This window comes from Acomys minous (assembly GCF_964271855.1).
Source record: "Acomys minous genome assembly, chromosome: 2".
Classification (NCBI taxonomy): Eukaryota; Metazoa; Chordata; class Mammalia; order Rodentia; family Muridae; genus Acomys; species Acomys minous.
In genome coordinates this window covers 143,184,717-143,208,371 of record NC_140484.1, presented here as the reverse complement: position 1 = coordinate 143,208,371, position 23,655 = coordinate 143,184,717, and the positions used below count along the sequence as shown (strand labels likewise).

General features: G+C 37.4%; 1 protein-coding gene across 3 annotated transcripts in view; it reads right to left on the bottom strand.

Moving 5' to 3' along the window:
- Window positions 1–518: 518 nt before the first annotated feature.
- Window positions 519–23,655, bottom strand: part of FAR1 (fatty acyl-CoA reductase 1) — a 57,803-nt gene continuing 34,666 nt past the window's right edge. For 2 of the 3 annotated variants that reach the window (XM_084772993.1, XM_084772995.1), the window contains exons 6-13: window positions 23,078–23,255; window positions 22,100–22,144; window positions 21,862–21,980; window positions 21,212–21,279; window positions 19,188–19,359; window positions 11,053–11,182; window positions 5,190–5,317; window positions 519–3,300 (exon numbers count right to left, since the gene is read on the bottom strand). In XM_084772993.1, the coding sequence (XP_084629119.1) occupies window positions 3,138–3,300; window positions 5,190–5,317; window positions 11,053–11,182; window positions 19,188–19,359; window positions 21,212–21,279; window positions 21,862–21,980; window positions 22,100–22,144; window positions 23,078–23,255 (1,003 nt within the window). In that variant the 3' untranslated portion in view covers window positions 519–3,137. Of the gene's footprint in view, window positions 3,301–5,189; window positions 5,318–11,052; window positions 11,183–18,713; window positions 18,886–19,187; window positions 19,360–21,211; window positions 21,280–21,861; window positions 21,981–22,099; window positions 22,145–23,077; window positions 23,256–23,655 lie in introns of all 3 variants that reach the window. The other variant, XM_084772994.1, reaches the window with a different exon arrangement.

Genomic DNA, 23,655 nt, shown 5'->3' with positions numbered 1-23,655 from the left:
GTTAGAATGCTGTTCTCAAAGCAGAGCTAGTCAGTGCAAACGTTCAAGGAAGAGCTGGACATCGGCCCAGGAAGGCATGCTCACCAAGCCATTTACACTCCAACCCCGCCCTGACACACTCTCAGCCTCCCCCAAATGGCTCACTCAATCTCTATGAAAATGAATAATCCTTTAATTAAAGTAAGGTCAATAACTGTTGCAGAACCTATAAGCTAACACCATGCCATTCATCCTAGGAACATGCTGGTGGTCTCTTGGTTCTGTTTACATTAAAAAATAAAACAGAAAATCTGCCTCATAATTAACTACTATATAAAAATATTTTTAACTATGTGTTCATTCTGCCTATATGCTTCCCCTAAAGTGCTATGTGAATAACTCAAACATTAATAAAACGATGGTGAGAATGGATGAGGACACCTAAAAAAGACAAAAGGTTCAAGGACAACTTCCTGTCATCACAGCCACATTAACTCATGGATGATTTCCACAATGTAAAAATACAATAGATACTATAATAGAAATATAGGGATTCATTTATTACTTTTTGGTTTACAAACAAAGGCACCCAATGTTTCTATTTATTTCTTATAAAAGATTATTAGTTTACACTTAAAACAAACAAACAAACAAAAAACCCTACAAAACAAAAATTTCCCAATCAGTTCCTAAGACAAACACTAAGAGAAGGGAGAGTCCCTCCCACTTCCGAGTTTCACCTGGCAGACTGAAGAAATGCTTGTTCTATGTCATCCTGAAGTCAAACAACATACGACCCCCGTCATGCTTATCTGCATTAAGCTTTAAGATACATTGGCGTTGCCAAGGCAATTAAACAGTTACAATGACATTACAGTGTATAAATATGTGTATCAGAATTCAGAGAAGGAAAGATAAGGGGGAAAACTCCAAATGGTTTGGAGAACAGTTTTGCCAAATGAGTTGAATGAAATAAATTTATTTTACAGGTTGTCCTATTGAATAATCTGTATGGAAAATATAATCAAAACTCAAAACACTGTCTAGCAAATTACAAAAAGAATACATTTCCAAACTCTTCAAATATGACTCGAATGCAAAGTATAGTTGGAGAGGATCAACAATGTCACATTTTATGCTCCATACTAACGTCAAATTTGTAAATTCCAGGAGAAACATCATTTACTCATTACTTTTCTTTTGACAATAGAATTCTAAACACACAATATTAATTTGTGACCTCAGAACGCCCCTAGTTAGCACTTCTTTAAATTAAATTACAGAAGACACATGTCCAATTCACTTCACAAACCTGCCCACATTGTACCTGATTCTTTTCTGAGACCCAAAGACAATTTACCAGATTCTAGGTATATTTGGCAGATGTATAAAAATCATACAAAGGTTAGTGTGTTTTTATTACATCATGGAAGTGTATTTGGAGACATGGAGAACTCAATGTATATTATATGGGCCACCTTAAATCAAAGGCATTATTTATTCCGTCTTCCCACACTATCCTGGCCTCTCATGCCTTACATTGGCATGGTCCTAGGCCAGAGGACTTCAGTGTCATTCCAAGGACACAGACATTCACATACATATCTCTTTTAAAGTAACGTTTAAAAGTTTTACTACACAAAATGTGGCTTCATCACAGAAGCATTTGTTTTTCCTTTTCAAGATTACACACCTGTATGGAAAAAGTTGGTTTTCTTTTACATTTTGCTTTTCCACAATAGTAAAATAAATGTCTTCTACATTGTATTTCAATTGACAAAACATTGAAATGTAAAGTTACATTTAATTTTCTGTACTGTGAACTTACCCCTTTAAGCACTTTCAAGATACACTGCTGTGATTTAAATGTAGTATGACTTGATCAGCTTAATTATAACAGTGTTGTGCTGAACAAGCCATCAAAAATATAATAAAATTACTGTAACAAATTAGTAAGACTTAAAGGAAATTGTAATATATCAATAAATATACATCAATTTTCTTGCTATTGCTTGTTTCTAGGCTGCATGTCTTTCTAAAGCTAAAACAACATGCAAAGAAATGATGACTTGAAACTCATTCAACAGTTTGCTACTTTACATGGAAAAATCCTTTATTTAATTTTATACACATACTTATGCATTATTTTTTTTAAGGAATTCAGCTTTCAAGGTCAAAATTTGTATGTGCTGGCAAACACATAAGGACATTTTCTTAATGTTAAAAGCTGCAACTACATTCCTTCATAATAATGCATGTTCAGATGGGCGAGTCCTGTGCAAACATTTGTTAAGGGAGGAGAGAACACATAAGATGGATCCTTCCCCAGCCCCACCTCTAATCTAGTCTCAAGAAATCCTCTTTAAAATGAAAATACATCTCACCAACGTTCCATTTGATCAAAATGTGGACTAGAGAAAATGTTTTCCTATTCTTTTGGTATTAACACAGTTTTACTGTGCATGTTTCCACTTTTCTTCAAATGCACAGAGTATATACTGATACAAAGTCTCAAATTCATTAGTGTCTTTAAAATAATATTTGGCCTTCTGATCATAAGAGCAACTGATTGCTTACAGGAAAATTATATGCAACACACATTTAGTCAGAAAGGAAATTAGAACATGTCTTTGCATTTGATACCACCTATAACTTATTGGAAGCAAAAATACATGGCTGTCGTCTTAGCAAAACTAAAACCCAGCTCTTATCTGAATAAAGAAATCAACATTGAAGAATCAAATCAAATACTTAACTAATTTATCTAGGCCTCCTACCTGCAAACTTCTCATTGCACTGAATATTAGGACTGCATGTTAAGGCATGTTTTAACTAGTATGTTCCAGAACTGCACAGTTATACTGGCCAATGTTCCCATAGCCCCACGTCTGCCCTCTTCCTACCCTTTGCATTCCAAGGATTAAATGTTAAATCATAGTTTGGCTATTGCAGAGCTGAGCTGGCATACCACAGTGTGTTCACTAGATTTTTGAGCATAAACATTAAAATGTTACATAAAATGGACCATAATTTACTCCACGCTCCAATTTAAGATGGTTTAATGTCTTAACAAAAGGTGAGATGACTTAAGTACATTTTACATTTTGTGCATTTAGATCACCGTATGCATAGATGTTCTAATGCTAAATTCTTGGTCTTCAGTATCTCATAGTGCTGGATGCTCGGAAGTATGACAGAAATTTGTAACACAGACTAACCACAAAGTACCAGATGTTTCTTGCCATTTGTGATCTTGCAATAAAAATGCGCCAGATAAGTATCACAAGGATAGTATTGAAACCATAACGGATATTCCGCAACCTGAAAAGCAAGAGACACACTAAATATTTTCGAGAATAAAATTATTTTTGGATAGGAGTCAATTAACAGTTATCAATTTAATCAAAGTTCTAAGGGAATCTTTTAACTTTCAACATTTAAAAACTAAAGTTATTATAAGTTAGCACAAGTCAAACATACCTGCCAAACATGCACAAACATAACTGGACAGTAGCAAACAAATGCATTAGTCTAGCAACAGAGTATATAGCAAAGTCTTTTTATATCAGTATACCTGGACTATAGACTTAGTAAACAACAGTTAAAATGAGCATCCCTATGTGCCCATTCCTGTGGTAGACATGAACAACTGTAATTTAAGCCAAGCATGGTGTCCTCGTATCTAGCTTCTGGGAGGCTGAATCTGAGCAGGAAGAGCCTGAGTTTGAGGCCAGACTCAGCTACAGAATGAGACCCTGTCAGAGATAAAGAGGGGTGAGGGAAATTTGGAAAGGGAGACAGGGAGGGAAGAAGGAAGAAAGTGAGGAAGGAAACAAACTAGAAGTAAAATAGACACATGTCTTGAATTCCTGGAGCTTCTATCTAATCTAAAAATAAATAAATAAATAAAAAATAAAAATAAAAATAAAATCACTGATAGCTAATAGTCCCTAAGCTCAAAAGGCAACCAACAAGTCCTCATCTGAAAGTTAAATACAGGACCTTTCTGCACTCAAAAATCTGCAAGCATGTTACCTTGCTCATATTTCTAAACATTTCTGGTAGCTTCTTATGGTTGTCTAAAGAAATATAAGCCTTCAGATAGGGACATTATAAGTTCCAGTAACTTAATCATGCAGTCCAAGGCAGGACTGCGCAGCAGAGGTACAGAGGAGATCTGGGTGAGAACTCAAAACATCCATGTTCTAGTTCCCATCCCAGCCAGCAACCTCAGTCTCCTCATCAATACATCTGACATTTTCAAGCTCTATAGTGCTGTGACCTTGGAAAGTGAATGGTATGAATCCTAGAAATCATTAAAAAAAACCTAGAAAGAGATAACCTTAGCAGTACTCAAACCTCTGAATGATTGCTACAGCTCACTCGACTCCTGTTTTCTGAGTTTACTGTCTTAGTACAGCATTCAGCATGTACAACTTCTACTAAGAGACTAAGGAGCCATTATTCTGTGCTGTAAATTAAAAAAGACAACCACATAAAAGTAACGCTGGTTCAAAAAAAATTTCATTTTCTGCTAATACTTTTACTTTTTCAATAGAAATTTAAAAGAAACAAATATGTGATTTTTCAAAACTAAGTTCTATCCAAAGTTCATGCTCAAGACTACACATACATTAATGAAGCCATTAACTTGGTAGGGGTTTGTTGTTGCTGTTATTTGTTTGAGACAGGGTCTCTCTGTGTAGCCCTGGCTGTCCTGGACTTGCTTTGTAGACCAGGCTGGCCTCGAACTCACAGAGATCCGCCTGCCTCTGCCCCCCCGGTGCTGGGATTATAGGCAAGAGCCACTGCACTGGGCTAAGATATTAAATTTTAGTAACCTTCATTGATTTTATGTGTATGGTTGTTCTGCCTGCATGCTATGTCTGTGCAGCACACGTGTGCCTGGCGCCTGTGGAAGCCACGAGATGGTATGGGGCACTCTAGAACTGAAGCTATAGTAGTTGTGACAGAGCATGCACGCTGGGAACCAAACTCTGGTCCCCTGGAGAAGCAGCCAGGCTCTTACCCACCTGGCCATCTCTCCAGTCTTTTAAGAATCTTAACTAAGTATCACACACGTACATACCCAAGGCAAGCATTTTCTTAAATATAATACATTACTTTTATTCGGAATACGACTTCATCACAGCCAACTGTGTAATACTTCCTAAGGACGAGAAGGTGTGCACGGGGCTGCGGCAGCTTACTTGTTGAGGTGCTTCCTAGCTGCAGGGAGGCCCGACATCTCCTCATTCAGCACGTACTTCTTAGTGCCCATGCAGTAGTTCTCTATATACTCTGCCCAGTGCAGCTGCCGCACGTCGATATTAAAGGTCTGTGGTAAGGAACAGAGATATTACCTTCCTAATTTTTTTGTGATTTGTCAAAAAATTTACTTTTTCTGAAGCACAATCCCAAATGAAAAGATTATAAATCATGTGAATATAGGATTACCTTTTCTATGGTCCATATAGATCTGTGTTCCTTACTACTTTACATATGAACTGATATACATTTCAAGTTCCTTTCTATCTGCAACCTTCCTTCTTCCTATATATTATCTATAGCATAAAGATTAATTTTTGTAGAGAAAAATTTTGACATCAAGAGAAATCAAGCTGAGCTTGATGGTACACACTTTAAAAACCAGTATGCAGCAGACACAAAGGTCGCCTGTTTGAAGCCAGTCTCTGTGTAGTGGTTTGAATTAGCATCACCCCCATAGGCTCATAGATTTGACTGCTTCGTCACCAGAGACTGAAACTTTTTAAAGGCCATACTGCTCTCTTTCTGCCTAAGAATCAGGCTGTAGCTCTCAGCAACTACTTCACAGCCTGCCTACGAGCTACATGCTCCTGCGACAATGACAATGAACAAGACCCCGATTAAATGCTTACTTTTATAAGAGTTGCCTTGGCCATGGTGTCTCTTTCACAGCCATAGAACAGTGACTTAGACAGTGTGCCACATAATGAGACCCTGTCTCAAACACCCACCACCACACACACAATCAATAAACAATAAAAAGCAAAACGTAGCCATGAATGCTGGCTTAGAATTTTAGTAACAGCTACTGTGTCACATGATAAAAAGTGTAGTTAAATCTAGAAAAGCAAACTTTATAGAAGTGCTACTCAGGCAGTCAGGCATTTTTGTGAAATAACATGGAGATTATTCACTATAAACCATCATTCAAAAATAACAAATTCTAGAGGGGAAAATATTACAAACAAATTACTAAAATGAAAAGACAGTACCATGGCACCAACATGGATGGAGAACTGATTTTCATAAAGGCGCTATGATAATAAGGCATCTACACATGACACACATTGTGTGACTGGTATCCCACAGGAGAGAAAAGAACAGAAGCAGTACCTAAGAACATGCTGCCTGCAAAAGTGTTCAAACACCAAGCACCAAGCACAGGTTTAAAGACCATGCCCAGCATATATGCATAAACATTTAGGCATCTGAGAATAAGTCAGAAAAAGGACAGGTAAGATTACCTACAACACAAATACCAGATTGTTAACTACTTTCAACGGATGCAGCAGAAGCCAATAAATCATGTTTTCCAAGTGTTCAATAGATTACTAATGTTAACAATCCACACCAGTATAAATATACTTGAAAAATAAAGATATTTCCAGAATAAAAACTGGAGTGACCTGATATCACCTACAATAGAGAAGTACACTGAAGGGTATTCTTCAGGACCAAAGAGTGACTCCAGACCCCAGGCTGTCCATGCACGTCTCTGTGGATGCCGGAGGGTGGGAGGAGAATGACGATCCTGACAATGAGCGTTTACTGCATAGACTGCACTGATTTTATCTGTGTCCCTTTCAAAGTACATGGTGGAAGCTTCATCTTCAACAGAAGTTTAGGGACAGAGGGCCTAATAGGAGGTTATTTCGTGTTGCAGGATGTTTGATCACATTGTAAACGGGAAAAAATTGTTTCCTGTTGTGGTATTGCTCTGCCCTAGCGCATACCTTTAACCCAAGAGCGTTCTGTTTATTGTAAACAAATAGTTGTGGTGTGACTCAAATCTAGCACACACCTTTAATCAAAGAGCTTTCTGTAAATAGCATTAAATAAAATCAACAATAGGTCAAGAGGCTAAGCAAGCAACTAGATGACAGGAAGTGAGCATGGGAAAAACCAGAGACTGGGAGGAAGTCTAGAGGACAGACAGCGAGATTAGGAAGGAGGGACACCCAGCTGAAGTGTGTGTAAGACTGTGGAGAAGAAGGGGCACTTCCCTTCTGGGATGTGGTGCAGTAGGAAGGTCAGCTGGGTGCTTTCTCTGCCTCCCTGAGCTAGCAAGCTTTCACCCAGTGTCTGGCTCCTGAGTCTTTATGGTAAAATTGAACATTTAGGATTTTGTTAAAAACAACAATCACATCATGAAATTTCTACCCTCATGAATGGATTAGTGCCAATTAGTAGAAAATACATACTGATATCATGACACACACACACACACACACACACACACACGGATGTTTGCTTATTTTTGCTTGTTTTCTTTTGTGGGGGGAGATTGTAAGGGTAGAGAGTAGAGCGGATATGAAGGGACGAGGAAATGAATGGGATTCAGGTGCATGATGTGAAACAAAGAATCAATAAAAAGTCAAAAAACAGTACAAACCCCTGTGAAGAACACAAAGGAGCTCTTATACACTAGTACTTGGAATACAAATGTACTTAAGCCCTTGGGAAATATTTATTATAATAAATTAAACATATGAATAGACTATTCCCCATCAATTCAATTTCTAGGCATACACTCTACAGATATGTGTTCATATGGCATAAATAATGTTCACAGAACAATTAATCTTTATAGCCTTGAACTAGCAATATATAGCCATAAACATAAGAATGAAAAAATACTTTATAATACTGTTTGTATAGACAGTCACAAAAGGGAACATTTATTTAGTGTGCAAGATAACTGTTACTCTGGGAGAACAGAGGAAAGGGTATGACAGACAACAAGGAATAGTAACATTCTAGGTTCCTCAGCTGAGTGCTTACTCTCTAACAATTACTAAGCAAAATAGGCTATATATTAAGCCCAAAAAGGAAGAGAATAAAAAAGGGGGAAATAAGGTAATGGATCAGAAAAAGTCACACATACACAAAAAATCCTCCTAAAAATATGTGCACATAATGGTGAGATAGGCCTGCTTTGAGGGCTCCAGCCAAAAATGAAGACTAGACCCATAGGCTATGTCATGTAAGTGAAGGAAGCGTCTAGAATGCCTGTAAAGTATAAATTCTAAAAGTAAAATAAAAGAGGTATACCTTCAAGGCAAGGGTAAATAAATAAATACATACATAAATAAAACATCACCCAAAGCCTTTAATCCCAGCACTTGGGAGGCAGGGGCAGGTAGATTTCTGTGTGTTCAAGGCCAGCCAGGTCTACAAAGTGAGTCCAACACAGCCAGGGCTCCTGTCATACAGAGAAACCCTGTCTCAAAAACAAACAAACAAGCAAACAAAACAAAACGAAAATATCACCCAGACTGAAGCCTCATGTCCTCGGAGCTAGTTAACGGGGTTGGTTCTCTACTTTTAATATGGAATTCATAAGCCCCAAGTACCAATGACAGTTTGTCCACACTGAGATAACCTAGTGTGCAATATGAAAGAAGCTAAGCAAAATGATCTAAATTATTATAAAGTTTTTATATGTTCAAGATACTTTTGATATAGCAAGTTAAATCAAACATTAAAAAAATGTTTTAAGGCAATGTTGGAAAAAGTAAGTCTCTTTGGAAAACTAACCCTGAGCCAGTCTTCTGGTCTATACAACACTGCACTCTCTGAGCTAAGCAGAAATCCTCAGCAGATGCTTTCGAGGGCCAGGCTTATGAAGGCCTCCTTGCTAGCTCCTGCTGAGAGCTGTACCAGGCTACCTAGTGTCTTCTAAGAGGTAACAGCCTGTCTTCAACACCAAATGCTTGTTTGTTTGTTTGTTTGTTCCATTTGTAACTTCACATAAACAGCATATACAGTGTTTTTGTTTTCAGTTTAGGGCAAACAGGATTAAGTATTCTGTGACCATTCTTTCTGCCAAATAAACCAAAAAGGAAATTTTTAAAAATTTATTCATTTATTAAGTATACAGTCTTCTGCCTGCATGCACATCTGCAGGCCAGAAGAGAGCACAAGATTTCATTACAGATGGTTGTGAGTCACGATGTGGTTGCTGGAAATTGAACTCAGGACCTCTGGAAGAGCAGGCAGTGCACTTGACCTCTGAGCCATCTCTCCAGCCCAAGGAAAATTCTTATAGAAAGCTTCAGCTTTAATCTATGTCCCCAAATTTCAATAGAAACCTCAAGGAATATGAGTTATAGGAAAATAAGTAATGATTAGCAAATCAAAAACATGGAAAAAGGTACCCTGAGTTAGACAGGGTACCTCATTTTCATGTTTTTGTTTTGCTAATTATTCTGCTCAAACAATAGAGTCAAACATTGTCTATCATTTAAATGTGAACTATCAGAGAAAAGATTTAGAACAACTATGAAGAGATATCCAAGATATAGTTGAACTTTCTAAAAATGAAAGTATAAAAACTCAATGGAATGGTTTCTACACAGCTGACTGGCTGTTGCTGAATTTAAATAATTTTACACTTCAGTCAAAAAGCAAAAATTTTAATTGATGTTAAAAACCTAAGGACACCATGGTCTACTACATTTTGTGAGAAGAAAAGACCGGAAAGAAAAAGCAACATTTGAAGAAACGAATGCTTAAGAAACTTCCAAAATTGCTGGAAAAAAAAACCCACCTACAGGCACAAAAAGCTCAAAGAAAGTTTCAGAACACCAAACATGTGGAAAACCTCGAGAAGAATCAGCAAAACAAAACTGACTATTCAACTGAACAAAATAGAAATAAAATAATCTTTAATGTGATGAAATAGTGTTTTTTTAAAAACTAAGTGAACTAAAGACTGCCAAACAAAAGCTAGAAGTTCATTAAGATTATTCTCATACTAACCCTAATGCTGATGTTCTTAAGATACATGTCAGACAGAAAGAAAGGGATAATGAAGAGAAGCTCCAAGAGTGAAAATGGATGGAGGGAATGTCCCCTAGTTGTGGGGCTTGCACTTCAGTAATACGAAAGTGCACACGTGGCTACAAGGTATTGTCTCATTAGCATAAGGAGGAAGCAACTGAGAACAAGGCTCTAGGCTCCATCCTAGCATTGCTGTACCCTAAAAGGATGTGCCTGACTTATTTAACTTAAGACAACACACATGCTAAAATATATAAGGTGGCCTTTATATTTTATATAAAAGTAGCACAGGCCTTTAATCCAGCACTGAGGAGGCATAACAGACAGAACTCTGTAAATTTGAGGCTAGCCTGGTCTACAAAGTGAGTCCCACGACAGCCATAGTTATAGAGGGAGACGCGAATTCAACAAAACAAAACAATCTGAGGTAACTTCAGAAGAAAAATAGTTAATCTTTCTTTTTGCTTGTTTGGTTTGGTTTTTTGTTTGTTTGTTTGTTTTTCCAATACAAGATTTCCCCTGCAGTCCTGGCTGTCCTGGACTGATTTGTAGGCCAGGCTGGCCTGAACTCACAGAGACCCGCCTGCCTCTGCCTCCCAAGTTCTGGGATTAAAGGTGTGTGCCACCACACCTGGCTAACAGTGTATCTTTCAAGCAAGCAGAGTGAAGTGACAAAGAGCATACAATTTTTAAAAAGCAACTGGAGTTTACTTCCCTCAACCCCCATGCCCAAATTTAGAGAAAACAAGGTATCCTGATCATAAAACCCACAAAGACGTTCAAGTTCTCTCTGAACTCAACCTTACGGGAAGAGAAGATTAACAACTCAATTTGAAAAGCCTTTGATATTTTCAAACACTATCAATTCTAAGACAAAGCAAATTTTATCTCCGTATATATAAGACTGAAAGACTCAGAAAGTATAGCCAGATGGACAACTTCCCCATGAGATGGTTATGGAAATGCCTCGGTTCCAGGCTGCTTACTGCTCACATTTTCTAACTCAAAACAGAAAATACTTGCCTTTTTATCTTCAGGGTTTAGTTGGTTCATTAACATATTGACATTATCAGTATTCCAAACCCAAGAGTTACTTGTGAAATATTCAAGAAATACCATGGCTTTGTGAAGACGGGTGATTGTTTTCATCATCCTGTATTTCAAGAAAAATGAAGAGATTCATATAGTATAAAGAACGGGTAAAATCCCATTATCACCCAGGGTCCCAACCACCCACTCCCAAATGTAATTCAGTAAGTGTACCAAACCAGCAGAGAATCAGAATATTTCTGTATTCTGAGAGAATAATTTATAAATCCAAAATGGAAAAACAAGTTGGCAGCAGTAGAAAAGGGAATTTAATGTTGCCGGCACAAGGTTCTGCTGACACAGAATTAATTCTCAAACGATATGCAATACTGAAGGTTAAATTCAATCTTTCTATATCTCACACTAAGCTAAAGAATTGTTTAGTCTCCCTTTGCCTTTTAGCTAACCTGTACTTAGTGAGAATCCATAACAGAGATTCTAACTTTAACAGCAGACATACAGAAATATTCCTTTGCCGTTTAGTCAACTCTATTAGAAAAATACAAGAACTTTCTCTTCAAAAGTGATTGGTACCACTCCTGATTATTTGGATGTGCTGTGAAATCAATGACTAATACTAAGTACTTTCTGAAATATTCTTCTCCTCAGGCCTCACCCACGTCCTTCTTTAAAGAAACAAATCATTGTATTACTTCTTTGTTTCTTTTTAAAGGGCAAAGAATCTTAATATTATCTGTCATTTTATTTATTATCACTTGCCACAAGTCACTGATATCAAAGCACCAATCCAAGCAATAATTAAGAAGGAACTTTCTGAACCAAATAGACCCCAAAACACCAGAAAATAATTCATTAAGAAATAAAAGAATTCCATTTACATTCCCACAAGGATTAGCTAAAAGTATATAAAATTTATAAAGACTTAAAATTAAGGGCTTTAGAAATGGAGGACATGGGAGAAAATCAGAATATGAGAAGTAACAAAGAAAATAAAAGCAGCATCATTAGCCAGGAAACTATGATAACATATTCAATACATTTATAAAGAAACTCTCAATCCAAAATAATTGAAGGAAATGAGGCAATACAGACAATGTAAAGAAAAACTATTTCATTCACTAAAGAATCCCAGAATAAATTCTCCATTAAACATGAAAAGAATTATCAAATACCCAAAGCTATATCTAGAAATAAACCATATATATAAAACTTTGAGAAAGTTGTTTTAATAATTTTCTAAAAAAAAGATTTATTTAAAGATGCAAATTTGTATCAATACAGTATCACAGGTAGTATAATATATATTAATTTCCTCCAAAACATACAAAGTTCACATCATTTTCCACAGAGTATTCTACTAAAACATTTTTCTCCCTCTTTCTTAACTGTCATTTTTGCCTAATTTCATGTGTAGATTCATTCAAGTGATGGTATAGTTGCCCTTAAATCAACCTTTAATTCAGCCATTCAAAAAATATCTTGTTGGAGAACTGCCAGGAATGTGGTTTACAACTCAACCCTGTCTCCAAAAAAAGAGGTAAAGGGTTCGAAGATCTGAAAATTCATATACATGAAAATGTCACAGATGATATTATAAGGAAACCAAAGACATTTAAAACTGCACCATCACCCTGCTTCAGCACGCCACGGAGTGAACGCTTGTACCTGCTGAAGATGTGTTTATTCTTTCCTGTGTATGGCAACCTCTAAAATAATCACAATTCACGAAATACAGTGAGGCCAGATTTTTTTTTTTTTAAGGCAGGGTTTCTCTGTGTAACCTTGGCTGTCCTAGACTTGCTTTGTAGACCAAGCTGGCCTCGAACTCACAGAGATCAGCCTACCTATGCCTCCACTTCTGTCTGTCCAAGTGCTGGGATTACAGGTGTGCACCACCAAGCCCATCTGATGCGAGATCTTAATGATATTCTAATCTAGGGTCTCTCAACCTTAGCTATCACAAACAAAAGCATGCATGTACTAAGATACTTGGCAGCACCTATGGCCTTAGCATGGTGGGGGCTGAGGAGAAGCACAACTCTCCCCATTGTAACAACTCCAAATATTGACAAATGTCCCCAGGTGAGAATCACATAGATGAAAAATGTCATGTTCAGAGATGCTAAGCTAAACAACAAAAAACAAGAAGCAATTTTTTAAAAGATGCTGCTTGTAACAATGATATAATGTTAAATGTAGAGTAATTTAATGATGATTCTATATATGTACCCTGGCCTCCATTTTAGCCAATAATCCATATATTAAAAAATAGAACTTAAAATTATTTCAAAATATATAGCAAGTCAAATTTTTTATCTAGCTGACACTCAAAATCATATAAATAAGTAAACTGGATTGCATGAATGACAGTTTAATGTAGAATGAGGTATTATATTAGGGTTATATAAGTTATAACATTTATTCACTCTTGACTAAGTAAATATCTGATGAATAAACTGAGATACTAGTTAACATGTGTACATTGCCTAAGTAAACTTTTTATCCCTTGTGCTTTTACTTACTAATTTACTTACTTACTTAAGACAGGGTTTTAATCATTCTGTGCTGGCCTGGAACTATGTAGCCCAGGCTAGCCTCAAACTTGTGGAAATCCTTCTGTTTCAGCTTCCTGAGTGCTCATATTATAGTCTGCAGCACCATACCCTACTCCTTGTAGTTTTTATATTGTACACTTACAGAGGTCTCAGATTAGTCCTGCTTTGCTACAGGTAAGACTATTGTCTCCCATCCTATAAGGTAATTTACACTCTTACCTAGACAAACTTCCCATCACAAGAGGGAACTATCTGTAAGCATTAGAACGAGGTGATGACTTCAGAGGCTGGGTCAGAAATGCACTCCGAGTAGTCTGCCTTGCTCGTGATCATACTCACCCTTGAAGACGTCAGTCACCTTGCATGCTGTCCAGTGACCCCTGAGGCTGTCATGCTGTAAGGAAGCTCAAACCAGACCATGTGCGGACAACACATGGGGAGTCTAACTCTCCATGAAGGGAGAAAGCTGCCTGGCTACTAGGCACCCTTCCTCCCTCAATGAGTCTCTCTTTCCCTTAATGACTCTCTCTAGTGTACATGTCCTGGTCCCTGTCTGACCACAGCTTAAAGACCTTTAGCCAAAGCCATTCGTCTAAACCTTTTTAGAATTCCGTACTCATAGAAATTGTGACACATAAAACAAACAAACAAAACCCCTTGTCTTAGGCCACTATGGTTGTGGTGACTTGTCAAACAAAAGACTAACACATTTTTAGTACTGGGAAGAATTGGCAATAATTAAATTTGAAGTTTGTGGCATTTTAGAATTAGGTGGCAGACTCTATGATGGCCTTTGAGATCATTTACAGAAATCTGAAAGGGCCATGAAAAGAAAATTAGAGGAAGCTTTATAGAGCTTGAAGCTATGGTAATACGGAAGATAACAAAAACTGGGCCTATATGCCTAAAATCTAATCTAGTCATGATTTCTTGAATGAAGATAAAGAAAGTGACCTGTCTGAATGACATTTGGAAAAAATGTAAAAGGCTAGTCAGATCCCCCCCCCCTACCCCCCAGACAGGGTTTCTCTATGTAGCCTTGGCTGTCCTGGACTTGCTTTATAAACTAGGCTGGTCTCTAACTCACAGAGACCCACACCTCTGCCTCCTGAGTGCTGGAATTATAGGTGTGCTCCACCACACCCTAGTCAGGAATTCTTTAAAAAAATAATTTCTTACTGCAGTGCATATCTGTCCCTCATGCACACATATGCTAGTGTGGCTAGTATGCAAGTCCTGAGCTGTAGGCTCATCATGGCAGAACAGTACTAGGCAGAGCAAAGCTGCAGTGCCTTAGGAGCTGAAAAGCATGGAGCATATTTCACTGCACAGGAAATGCTAGATTCTTCTACTGATGCCACCCTTGCAATCAACAATTAACCAGTTTGCTAAGAATGTATTAAAAGGAAGACAGTATGTCATCCCTTTGGAGAGAAAAGGCAGCAATAGGCTTGACAGGACACAGGGAGACAGATGCTAACCTACTGTCAGACTATTTTACCAAGTCTGTGAATACTAACAGATCAAATGTTGAAAAAGTGCAATTTTTGTATCTGGAATTCAGAAATTCTAGGTTGTGTCCATCAATTATTTAATAAATGAATATAAAAGAAAAAAAGGTAATTTCTGATCATAAATCAAATCCAGTGTAGAAATATAAGATTCCTCAAGAATACATCATGGTACCTGACAAACAAACAAAACAAAAAGACAAACAAACAAACAAACAAACAACCTTCCCCAGATTGTAAAGGCACATCTCCTATTCTATACTGTTTGAAGGCAGGTTGTAAGGAGCAGAGTATCTATAGGCACTGTTCAACAGCAGCCTAGTGAGACCCAAGGAGAGCTTGTCTCAAAGAAATTCGTGAGTAGGCTCTGATCTATTTTATCTAAGTCCTTCTCTTAAGATTATCTTTATTATTGACACAGTGGAAACTCCTAACTTTTAAAGCCACTTGAATTTATGTAAAAAGGGAGAATATACAAATGAAAATGTCTTTGTAACACAAGTCAGCAAATCCACTCTACTACTATTTTGTGAATAAAGTTTTATTGAAACAATCGTGTTCATTATTTATAAACTGTCTATGACTACTTTCCTTCTTTACCGCAGAGCAGAGGGGTAGCAACAGAACTATGTGCTTACAAGGCATATATGTTTACAACATGGCACTTTCTAAGAAGTGTCCCAACTCCTGTCCTGGGGTCTAACTGTTCATGGGCAGGAAGCAGAATGAGTAGGCTGTTCAGTCTTACTTAGGCCTTTTTTATGGAAAAAGAAGGTTGAAGAATTCTCAGAGAGTAAGATTGGGTCCAGCTATTAACATGACCCTGACTTCAGCTGAGAACAGAGTATTTGCTGTACATCTCCCATTTTTCCCCTTTTTGACAACACTGCCTGAAGCCACTATCTTATGCTTCTCTCAACACATGTAGACTATATAGGCAGCTGCTACCTTGCTTTGTTTCATAGGTCTTCATATGAGGACTGCCATCTGCAATGTCATTCCCAAACAACTGTATCTGCCACTGGATCAGATATAAACGGTAACACTCTGCCCTCCAGCTGATACGACAGCGATTTGTAGAAGACAGGATTAACTGCATTGTTCAAGACAGAACGTGAATTCTCTGGGCCAGAAGGTTACTTGTTACAGACTGTACTGCAGCCATTCCTCGCGCTTGCTCATTTTCAGGGCCTGACTGCTCTCCAAAACACGCCCTTTTTCTTATACCTAAGAGCATGTGTGACTTGCTTGTAACTAAGAAAAGAGGTAAGCCAGGCATGATGGCATCTGACCATGATCCTGGCTCTCAATCCGAGGCTAGCCTGGGCTACATGAGATCCTATCACAAAGAGCAAACTAGGCAAAAGTAATAATACAGACTTTTCTAGCTTTTACCTTACTCTACCACTTCAGCTGCCATGTAAAAGTCCATCCTTAAGAAGCAACCACTGAGCCTTGAAAGATCCTCCAGAGAGCAGTCCTAGCGAGAGGGACAGCACCTAGCCCTGGCTGATCGGCCCATCCTGCCAGCAGACTTCAGCTCTTTCAGCTCCAACTGATCACGTGGAAAGTCTTAAACTAAAACCACACAAGCTGATTCCTCTGTAAACTCCTAACACCAAGATTTTTTAAAAGGAATAATGAAAGGATGACTGTTTTAACCTCTATCTGAGATAACTTGTTATACAACAATATCTTCTCTGTATTCTTAGTAACTATGGATGGTAGGGTCTTTCTTTTTTCTTTTTATAATAATTATTTTTAAGTTTACTGAGCTCCCAGCTGTGGTGGTCACCTTCACTGAGTCTGAACAAGATAAATGCAGTCAGCATTCTGACAGGGACAGGGAAAGTTTCATCTGTCCCCAGCCGCGGCTAAAAAACTGTTGATAATCTGACAGCAGTCAGGGAAGGAAGACTCAGGTTTTCTTTAGGTGTGTGGTCCTGGGTAAGTCCAATATGCTCCAGTGGATGGCTCCACACTCAAGCTGTAAGTTGAAAGCATAAATTGGACACAGTGGATCATTTTTTAAAAAATGTAAGCCAGGTGGTGGGACACACTTTTAATCCCAGCATCTGGGAGGCAAAGGCGGGTCAATCTCCAAGTTCAAGGCCAGCATGGTCTACAAATCAAGTTCCAGGACAGCCAGGGCTACACATAGAAACACTGTCTCAAAAAAAAAAACCAACATCCTGCCACCCAAAAATATAAAAGTGTGTACACAAAGAGCTCAGATGAATATGATTCAAAATATACTGACTTCCTATATAAAATTCTCAGTTAATAAAAATTAACTTTTAATTAACCCATTCTCTTTGTAAGTTACTATAATGTATTAAGTCTATTTTAATTGTGGAGGGGAATAGGGTGAAGGAGGGATGGGGGAACGGGAAGATACAAGTTAGGGGATAACAACTGAGATGTAATCTGAATAAATAACTTATAAAAAATCTATTTAACTTTTTGGAACCAGTTTTGTCTTTTCTGCCCTAATTATAGCAACTTTACTAAGATAAATATGCATTAACATCCATCACTAGTTTCACCTGATTTTTAGCCATGAAAACAATGCCAGCATAACAAAATTATTGCAAAGCATTCTAAAAACTTGAAATATTTGTTTTCTAGGTTGTTCCATTCAACCCCACCCCCTTACTTCAATAGTGAACATAGAGTGAGAAACATCCTGAACTATCCAACCTACCAAAAGTTTGTACGGTTATTCGGGTCCTGAGATACCGTAACTAGCAAATATCTCACTTTTTTCTCCCCCGGCAATTGATGAAGTCCTGAAATCATCATCTTCTTTATACATAAATGCTCAAATCCTGAACTTGTCAATCAAAGGTGCCAATGTAGTTTTAAAAAATAGACATTTTGTAATATATTTCACTAATTATGTGGTAAAGACAGTAAGAGAAGTTTGTAGGGTTTCAGTGAAAAGAAAAGATTTTACAACTCTAAGAAAACAGTAAGTTTTCTGTTTGTCAACTTTGAAAAACTAGGACAAATTTTGTTTGTAGGGTTTCGGTGAAAAGAAAAGAAGAAAGAAAAGATATTACAACTCTAAGAAAACAACAAGTTTTCTGTTTGTCAGCTTTGAAAAACTAGGACATTAGTCATTAACTGAAATTATCATATTATAAGCTGAATAGGTAGCTAAGATATTTCAAGTAATTTTCTAGAAGCATCCTATATTTTTCATTTAAAATTGAACCATGTACTTTAAAGCAAAATATTTCACCCTGAGTCCCCCGTGAAACTCACCCTTAGACTTTAAGGGAGAGGGGAGAGGGAATCAATTTCAGCTTATAATAACAATGACAATCCTGAGGCAGGACATTTCCTGTTATTAGGGATCTTGGAGAATCAGTGACCTGGTAAGATGAGGCCCATTCCTGGTCTCCAAACATTTCTAATGTCTAGGAAGTGTCCTGGCACCTTGATTGTGATTGTGCTTCATCAGGTTAGTAATTCTAAAGGTAAGCTCATGCTAGCGACATGGTGTCTCTCCAGCAAGCTTCCGCCACCTTACCAATACAGAGTGTATTACTGCTATTCTTCTTACCACGGTTTCTGACCTGTCAACCTGAGTGCAAGATCGAGCAATAATGCAGGTACTGTATGTCTGACACCCTTCCAGTAATGAAGCATTAGGTTGTTGGAACAGAACTTAACATTGGGGTGCCTGAATACTTGGTTTAAAGGATTCATCTTGAAGGAATGATTTAGATAATCTCCTGTAGGAAAAATAAGCGTTAAAGCATTTTGAATATTATTTGTTATTCAGAAAAGCGCCTAAGGTTGACCTAGATTTGAACACAGGACAGTAACTTATCATCCAAACATTTGAACAAATAGAGTGACTTACAACACTACCTTTGCTTTTCTGACACTGTCTTATTCGCGAGTCTTCTCATTCACAGAAGACCCTTAAGCCTTATCACAAGCACGAACAGATACAGTTAATATGCATTTCAGTGTGAAGCATGGGTTGTTTAACAGTCAGAGGAACAGAGAAGACAGAGCTAGTCACCATTACCTTGGGCTTCTTCCAGTCATCCTGAGGTAGATATCATACAGGAATGCTGGGGCCTTATGGCTAACAGCAATCCAGTAATGATATAAAAGGTGATTGGAGGTTAGATTTACATTGGGCCGTCTGAAGGCCTGTTCGAGAGGATTCCTCTTGAAAGTGGAAATTACATGGTATTCTGAGGAAGAAAAGTTGTGTAACAGCTTTGATAATAACCATGTAATAAAGTTTTGAGAAAAAAAAACCATGTTTGTACAATATAAAATATTTTACCAAAGATTCAGAGTTCATTCATTTAAAAAACAAGCTTTTCTACTCTCCATAGCTAAGAGAATATGGGCATTAAACTGCTGATTCCAAGGAGCTTTAAAAACTGCCAGTATTTTAATTAAATGAAGGAATTTTTACTAAAATTCACTCTGAAAATCTTAATGTTTTACCTAGGTCAGTTTATAATGTCACTCTCTATATTTCACCTCTCACGATAGCTTCTTTCTTTCTGTTCCTCTTTCCAGATTCTTATTACTGTACTTACTTAAAAAAGAAAAGGAAAATCATCATTCTTTGTTTATGAATGATTTAGTTACTCAAATTAACATACATCATACAAGCTTAAAACAACCCAAAATTAACCTTTGCTATAGTTTATTTAGGTTATTCAACATCAACACAATCAAACTTGGTATCTGCTATGTTAATATTTTCTGAAAATGTATACTTAGGTATTCACTGAATAATGTTGAATTTAATTTTTCACAAAACTCTGTGGCACAACAAAAGTCTATAAAAATCTCACTCACTTAAGATGCTTCAATATCCCTGACGGACCATGACTTAAAGTACTGTGAAATCACTCTAGAGTTTTTTCTTTATATACTCCAACAGTCAATCTTTAAATTTAAATATAAATGCCACAGAAAATTGTAGGACAAATGTCATGTAAGATTACTTTAAGGTAGCTAGGTGAGGTGGTACATGCCTGTAATTCCAACACTTGGGAGGCTGAGACAGGAGGATAGATAGTTTGAGGTCAGCCTAGATGATATTGCAAGTTCTAGGCCAATCTGAGCTGTACAGTGAGACTTTATCTTAAACAGATAAACAAACAAAGAAAAAAAGCAAAGCAGAAACAAGGGCTAGAAATGGAATAGCAGAGTGCTTGCCTAGCATACACAAGACTTTGTGGGTGGGTAGGAAGAGGCAGTTTGATTCCCAGCACCAATCTACTTTTAAAAACAAAATTATTCTTTAAGGATAGCAAAATTTCAACTAGAAATAAAATAGATCTATTACAAAAAGCAGTGTCATGAATATATTTACATTTGACTCAGTTGATAATTTATAATCCCAAGTTTCATTTTAGAGCTAGTTAACAGATGTACTGCATGCGATGGATCTTTGACTTTAGCAGAATGTATCTTAGCAAAACATATCCTATTTCCTAACTCCTTCACTTGTAACTCTGGAGACCAACTGATTCACCTACAGGTGCAAATAATAGTAACCAAAGACTGGCAACCTCAGGCCTGAGTGTTGCTCATTAGTTGGGAGAATGGGGGGCTGAGGGGTGGGGGGACTGTCCCCAAGCTACAGGTAGTCTATATGGGTGCTGCAGATGACAAGAGAACACACCTAGGGCCTGACTAGGTGAGTGGATACATACGTCAAGCTATTCTTTTTGTTTGTTTGTTGTTGTTTTCCGAAACAGGGTTTCTCTGTGTAGCCTTGGCTGTCCTGGACACTCGTTGTAGACCAGGCTGGCCTCAAACTCACAGAGATCCGCCTGCCTCTGCCCCCCGAGTTCTGGGATTAAAGGCGTGCACCACTGTGCCTTGCTCATCAGGCTAGTCTTTTATTGGGAAATATTAATGCTGGACCAACAAGGTACGACTGTTAGTTATTCTCAAACAGCAGCTAAAATAAGAATATCACTGTAACTCAGCGGCTCTAATGCCTCATGAGTATTCTAACATTAAAAATTCAGTGACCACTTTATGTTCTAACATTCAAAAACATAGATAAAATCATACCAACTTCCCCCCAGTGGAAAGGATTAGTGCTGCCTGTTGTGCAATTATACACCATGATGTTTCTTGGTCTGCAAAGACAAAGATGAAAGCAAAGAAACATTAAGAGGAAGCCAAGTGTCTAAGGCAAGACTTATGTACTATCAATGTAAGAAGACACGATGACGAGCAGCTTTCCTCTGTTATATAAAAAGTACCCTCAAGGGATCATTTCTTAAATGTTTAGGCATTAGCTATAAATGCTACTATTACTGTCTAAAAGAACGCTCATAGGTTGATTATGGCTGTTCTAGTGTGCCATGGTTGACATAGATAAAGCATTTCTTGTGAATTTCAACTTGAGCTTATACTAAGTTTAGTTTGGCTTAAATCACCCTTCATGAGGATTTCTATCCCCCGCCCCAAGCCCCCATTTTTAGTTCCTAACAAACCTATAAATACATGAAAATAGACATTATTTATTCATTACCACTGATGGGTCTACATGGTATTGCCTCTGCTGTACAAGCTCTTAGGAGTGGGCAGTGGTATTTCTTTTATCTTAATGGGTCACTTTACCAGTACAGCACAATCAGGACTAAGGAACTAAGATCAGAAGCTCCTTTTTCCTCAGTTACGACACAGGTAATAAGCAACATCGTTGCCTCATATACCTATTAACTCCGGAATACCAGGCTGCAGCAAGGCTCGTGTTGACAACTACGTCTACAGGAACAAGATCTGCAAGGGCATTGTTGGAGGCACGCATTGTTCGAAGAATTCCTTTCCCTGCCTTTGTTGAAATTAAAAACAACACCTTAAGATACAAAGCCAAAACCTGTATAAATGCATATAATATACAAAGATACAGGAAATTTTATAAAAGAAGTAAATCATAAAAAGTTTATTTACCGCAATGAAGAGACCACTTGGTCCATTAAAGTTATCAATCCATCCCTAATGTCAAAAATTAAAGGAAAAAAAGAAGAGATTAAAAGCATCATTGAAGTAGATTTATTATTGCAAAGTGCCAACTCCGTATGTAAACTTTGTAGTTTTTTTCTTAAAGCCAATGAAAGATCTATATTCCATGCAGAATATTGTTCTTAGTCCCTGAATATGTTCCATAAAGTCTCATCTGAGACCATAAGTGACTATATGAAAGTATTTTAAAAGAATTACCTAGCTCTGCTAAGGTTCTGCAAAGGGAAAAAAAGTATTTACTTTGCATCACTTTTCCTAAATTAAATCTTTCACCTTTGATTTTATACTATTTATTAATACATCCATGATTAAGGGGAAATGATACATGTTCTTGAAATTTAGTTGAGTATATCAGAAGAAAACAGAATAATTATCAAAACAACAAAGTAGAGGCTATCACTTATTACTATTTATACAGACCTCAAAGGTTGTTTTGTTTTTTTCCTGAATCAGCTTACTTACTGGCTTTTGTTTCTGTCTTCTCTAACCCAGAGGATTTAGAAGTATCCTAATACCATTCTTTCTTTGTGGTAGCATGTTACCAAAGAAATTTTATTCTTTTCCTAGCTTTGTAATCTACACACGGAAAGATACACTTCTGGCAGAACTTGCTTTTGATAATGAAAACAGATGAAATCATGGTCTCCTTTACTGAAGACACAGTATAGAACTTCTAATTTGATTTTCTATTAGAATTTAAACCACTTAATCTACATGCTATACACTCAGAAGCACCTTAGAAAATAGAAATATGAATAATATTACCTCTTCCTATGCTCATGCGCTCTGCCATGGTTGAAGCTCATTCAGCACATAACATTTGCTCTTAAGTCACATCCCAACTCCTTATACAGCTGTAACTTACAACTCTAAACCCCAGTTACTTAAGAACTTCACAGAGCTTACTGGAAAAGGCTCTTTCCAACTGGCACCAACAATCGATGGCCTTACAATCGCAACGTTTAGCTTCGCTCCTTCTTGTTGCACAACGTACTCTGCCAGCGCCTTGGTGTATATGTACGTATTAGGCCTGTCGCCTATCAGTTTGGGTGTGATATCATTTACCAGGCCATCATCCATCCATCTGAAAAACAAAAAAACACATGTGCAAAAATTCCAAATATTTTATCATAGATAAAAACCTACTTAATTGAACTTTGTACAAACCTTATGTTACTCTAATTTAAAGCTTCACAGTCTTTTCTTTCTTTTCCCTCCTCTCTCTGTCTCTGTCTCTCTGTTTTGTTGTTTTTCAAGACAGGGTTTCTCTGTATAGCCCTGAATGTCCTAAAACTTGCTCTATAGACCAGGCTCACCTTGAACTCAAAAGATTCGCATGACTCTGTCTCCCAAGTGCTGGGATTAAAGGTATGTACCACCACAACCAGCTTTCAAAATAACTTTTACTAATAGGGAAAAAAGAGTAGTGCTTTTAAATATCAACCACAGGTCCACAATCTGCCAACTCCCATACCAAATAAGAA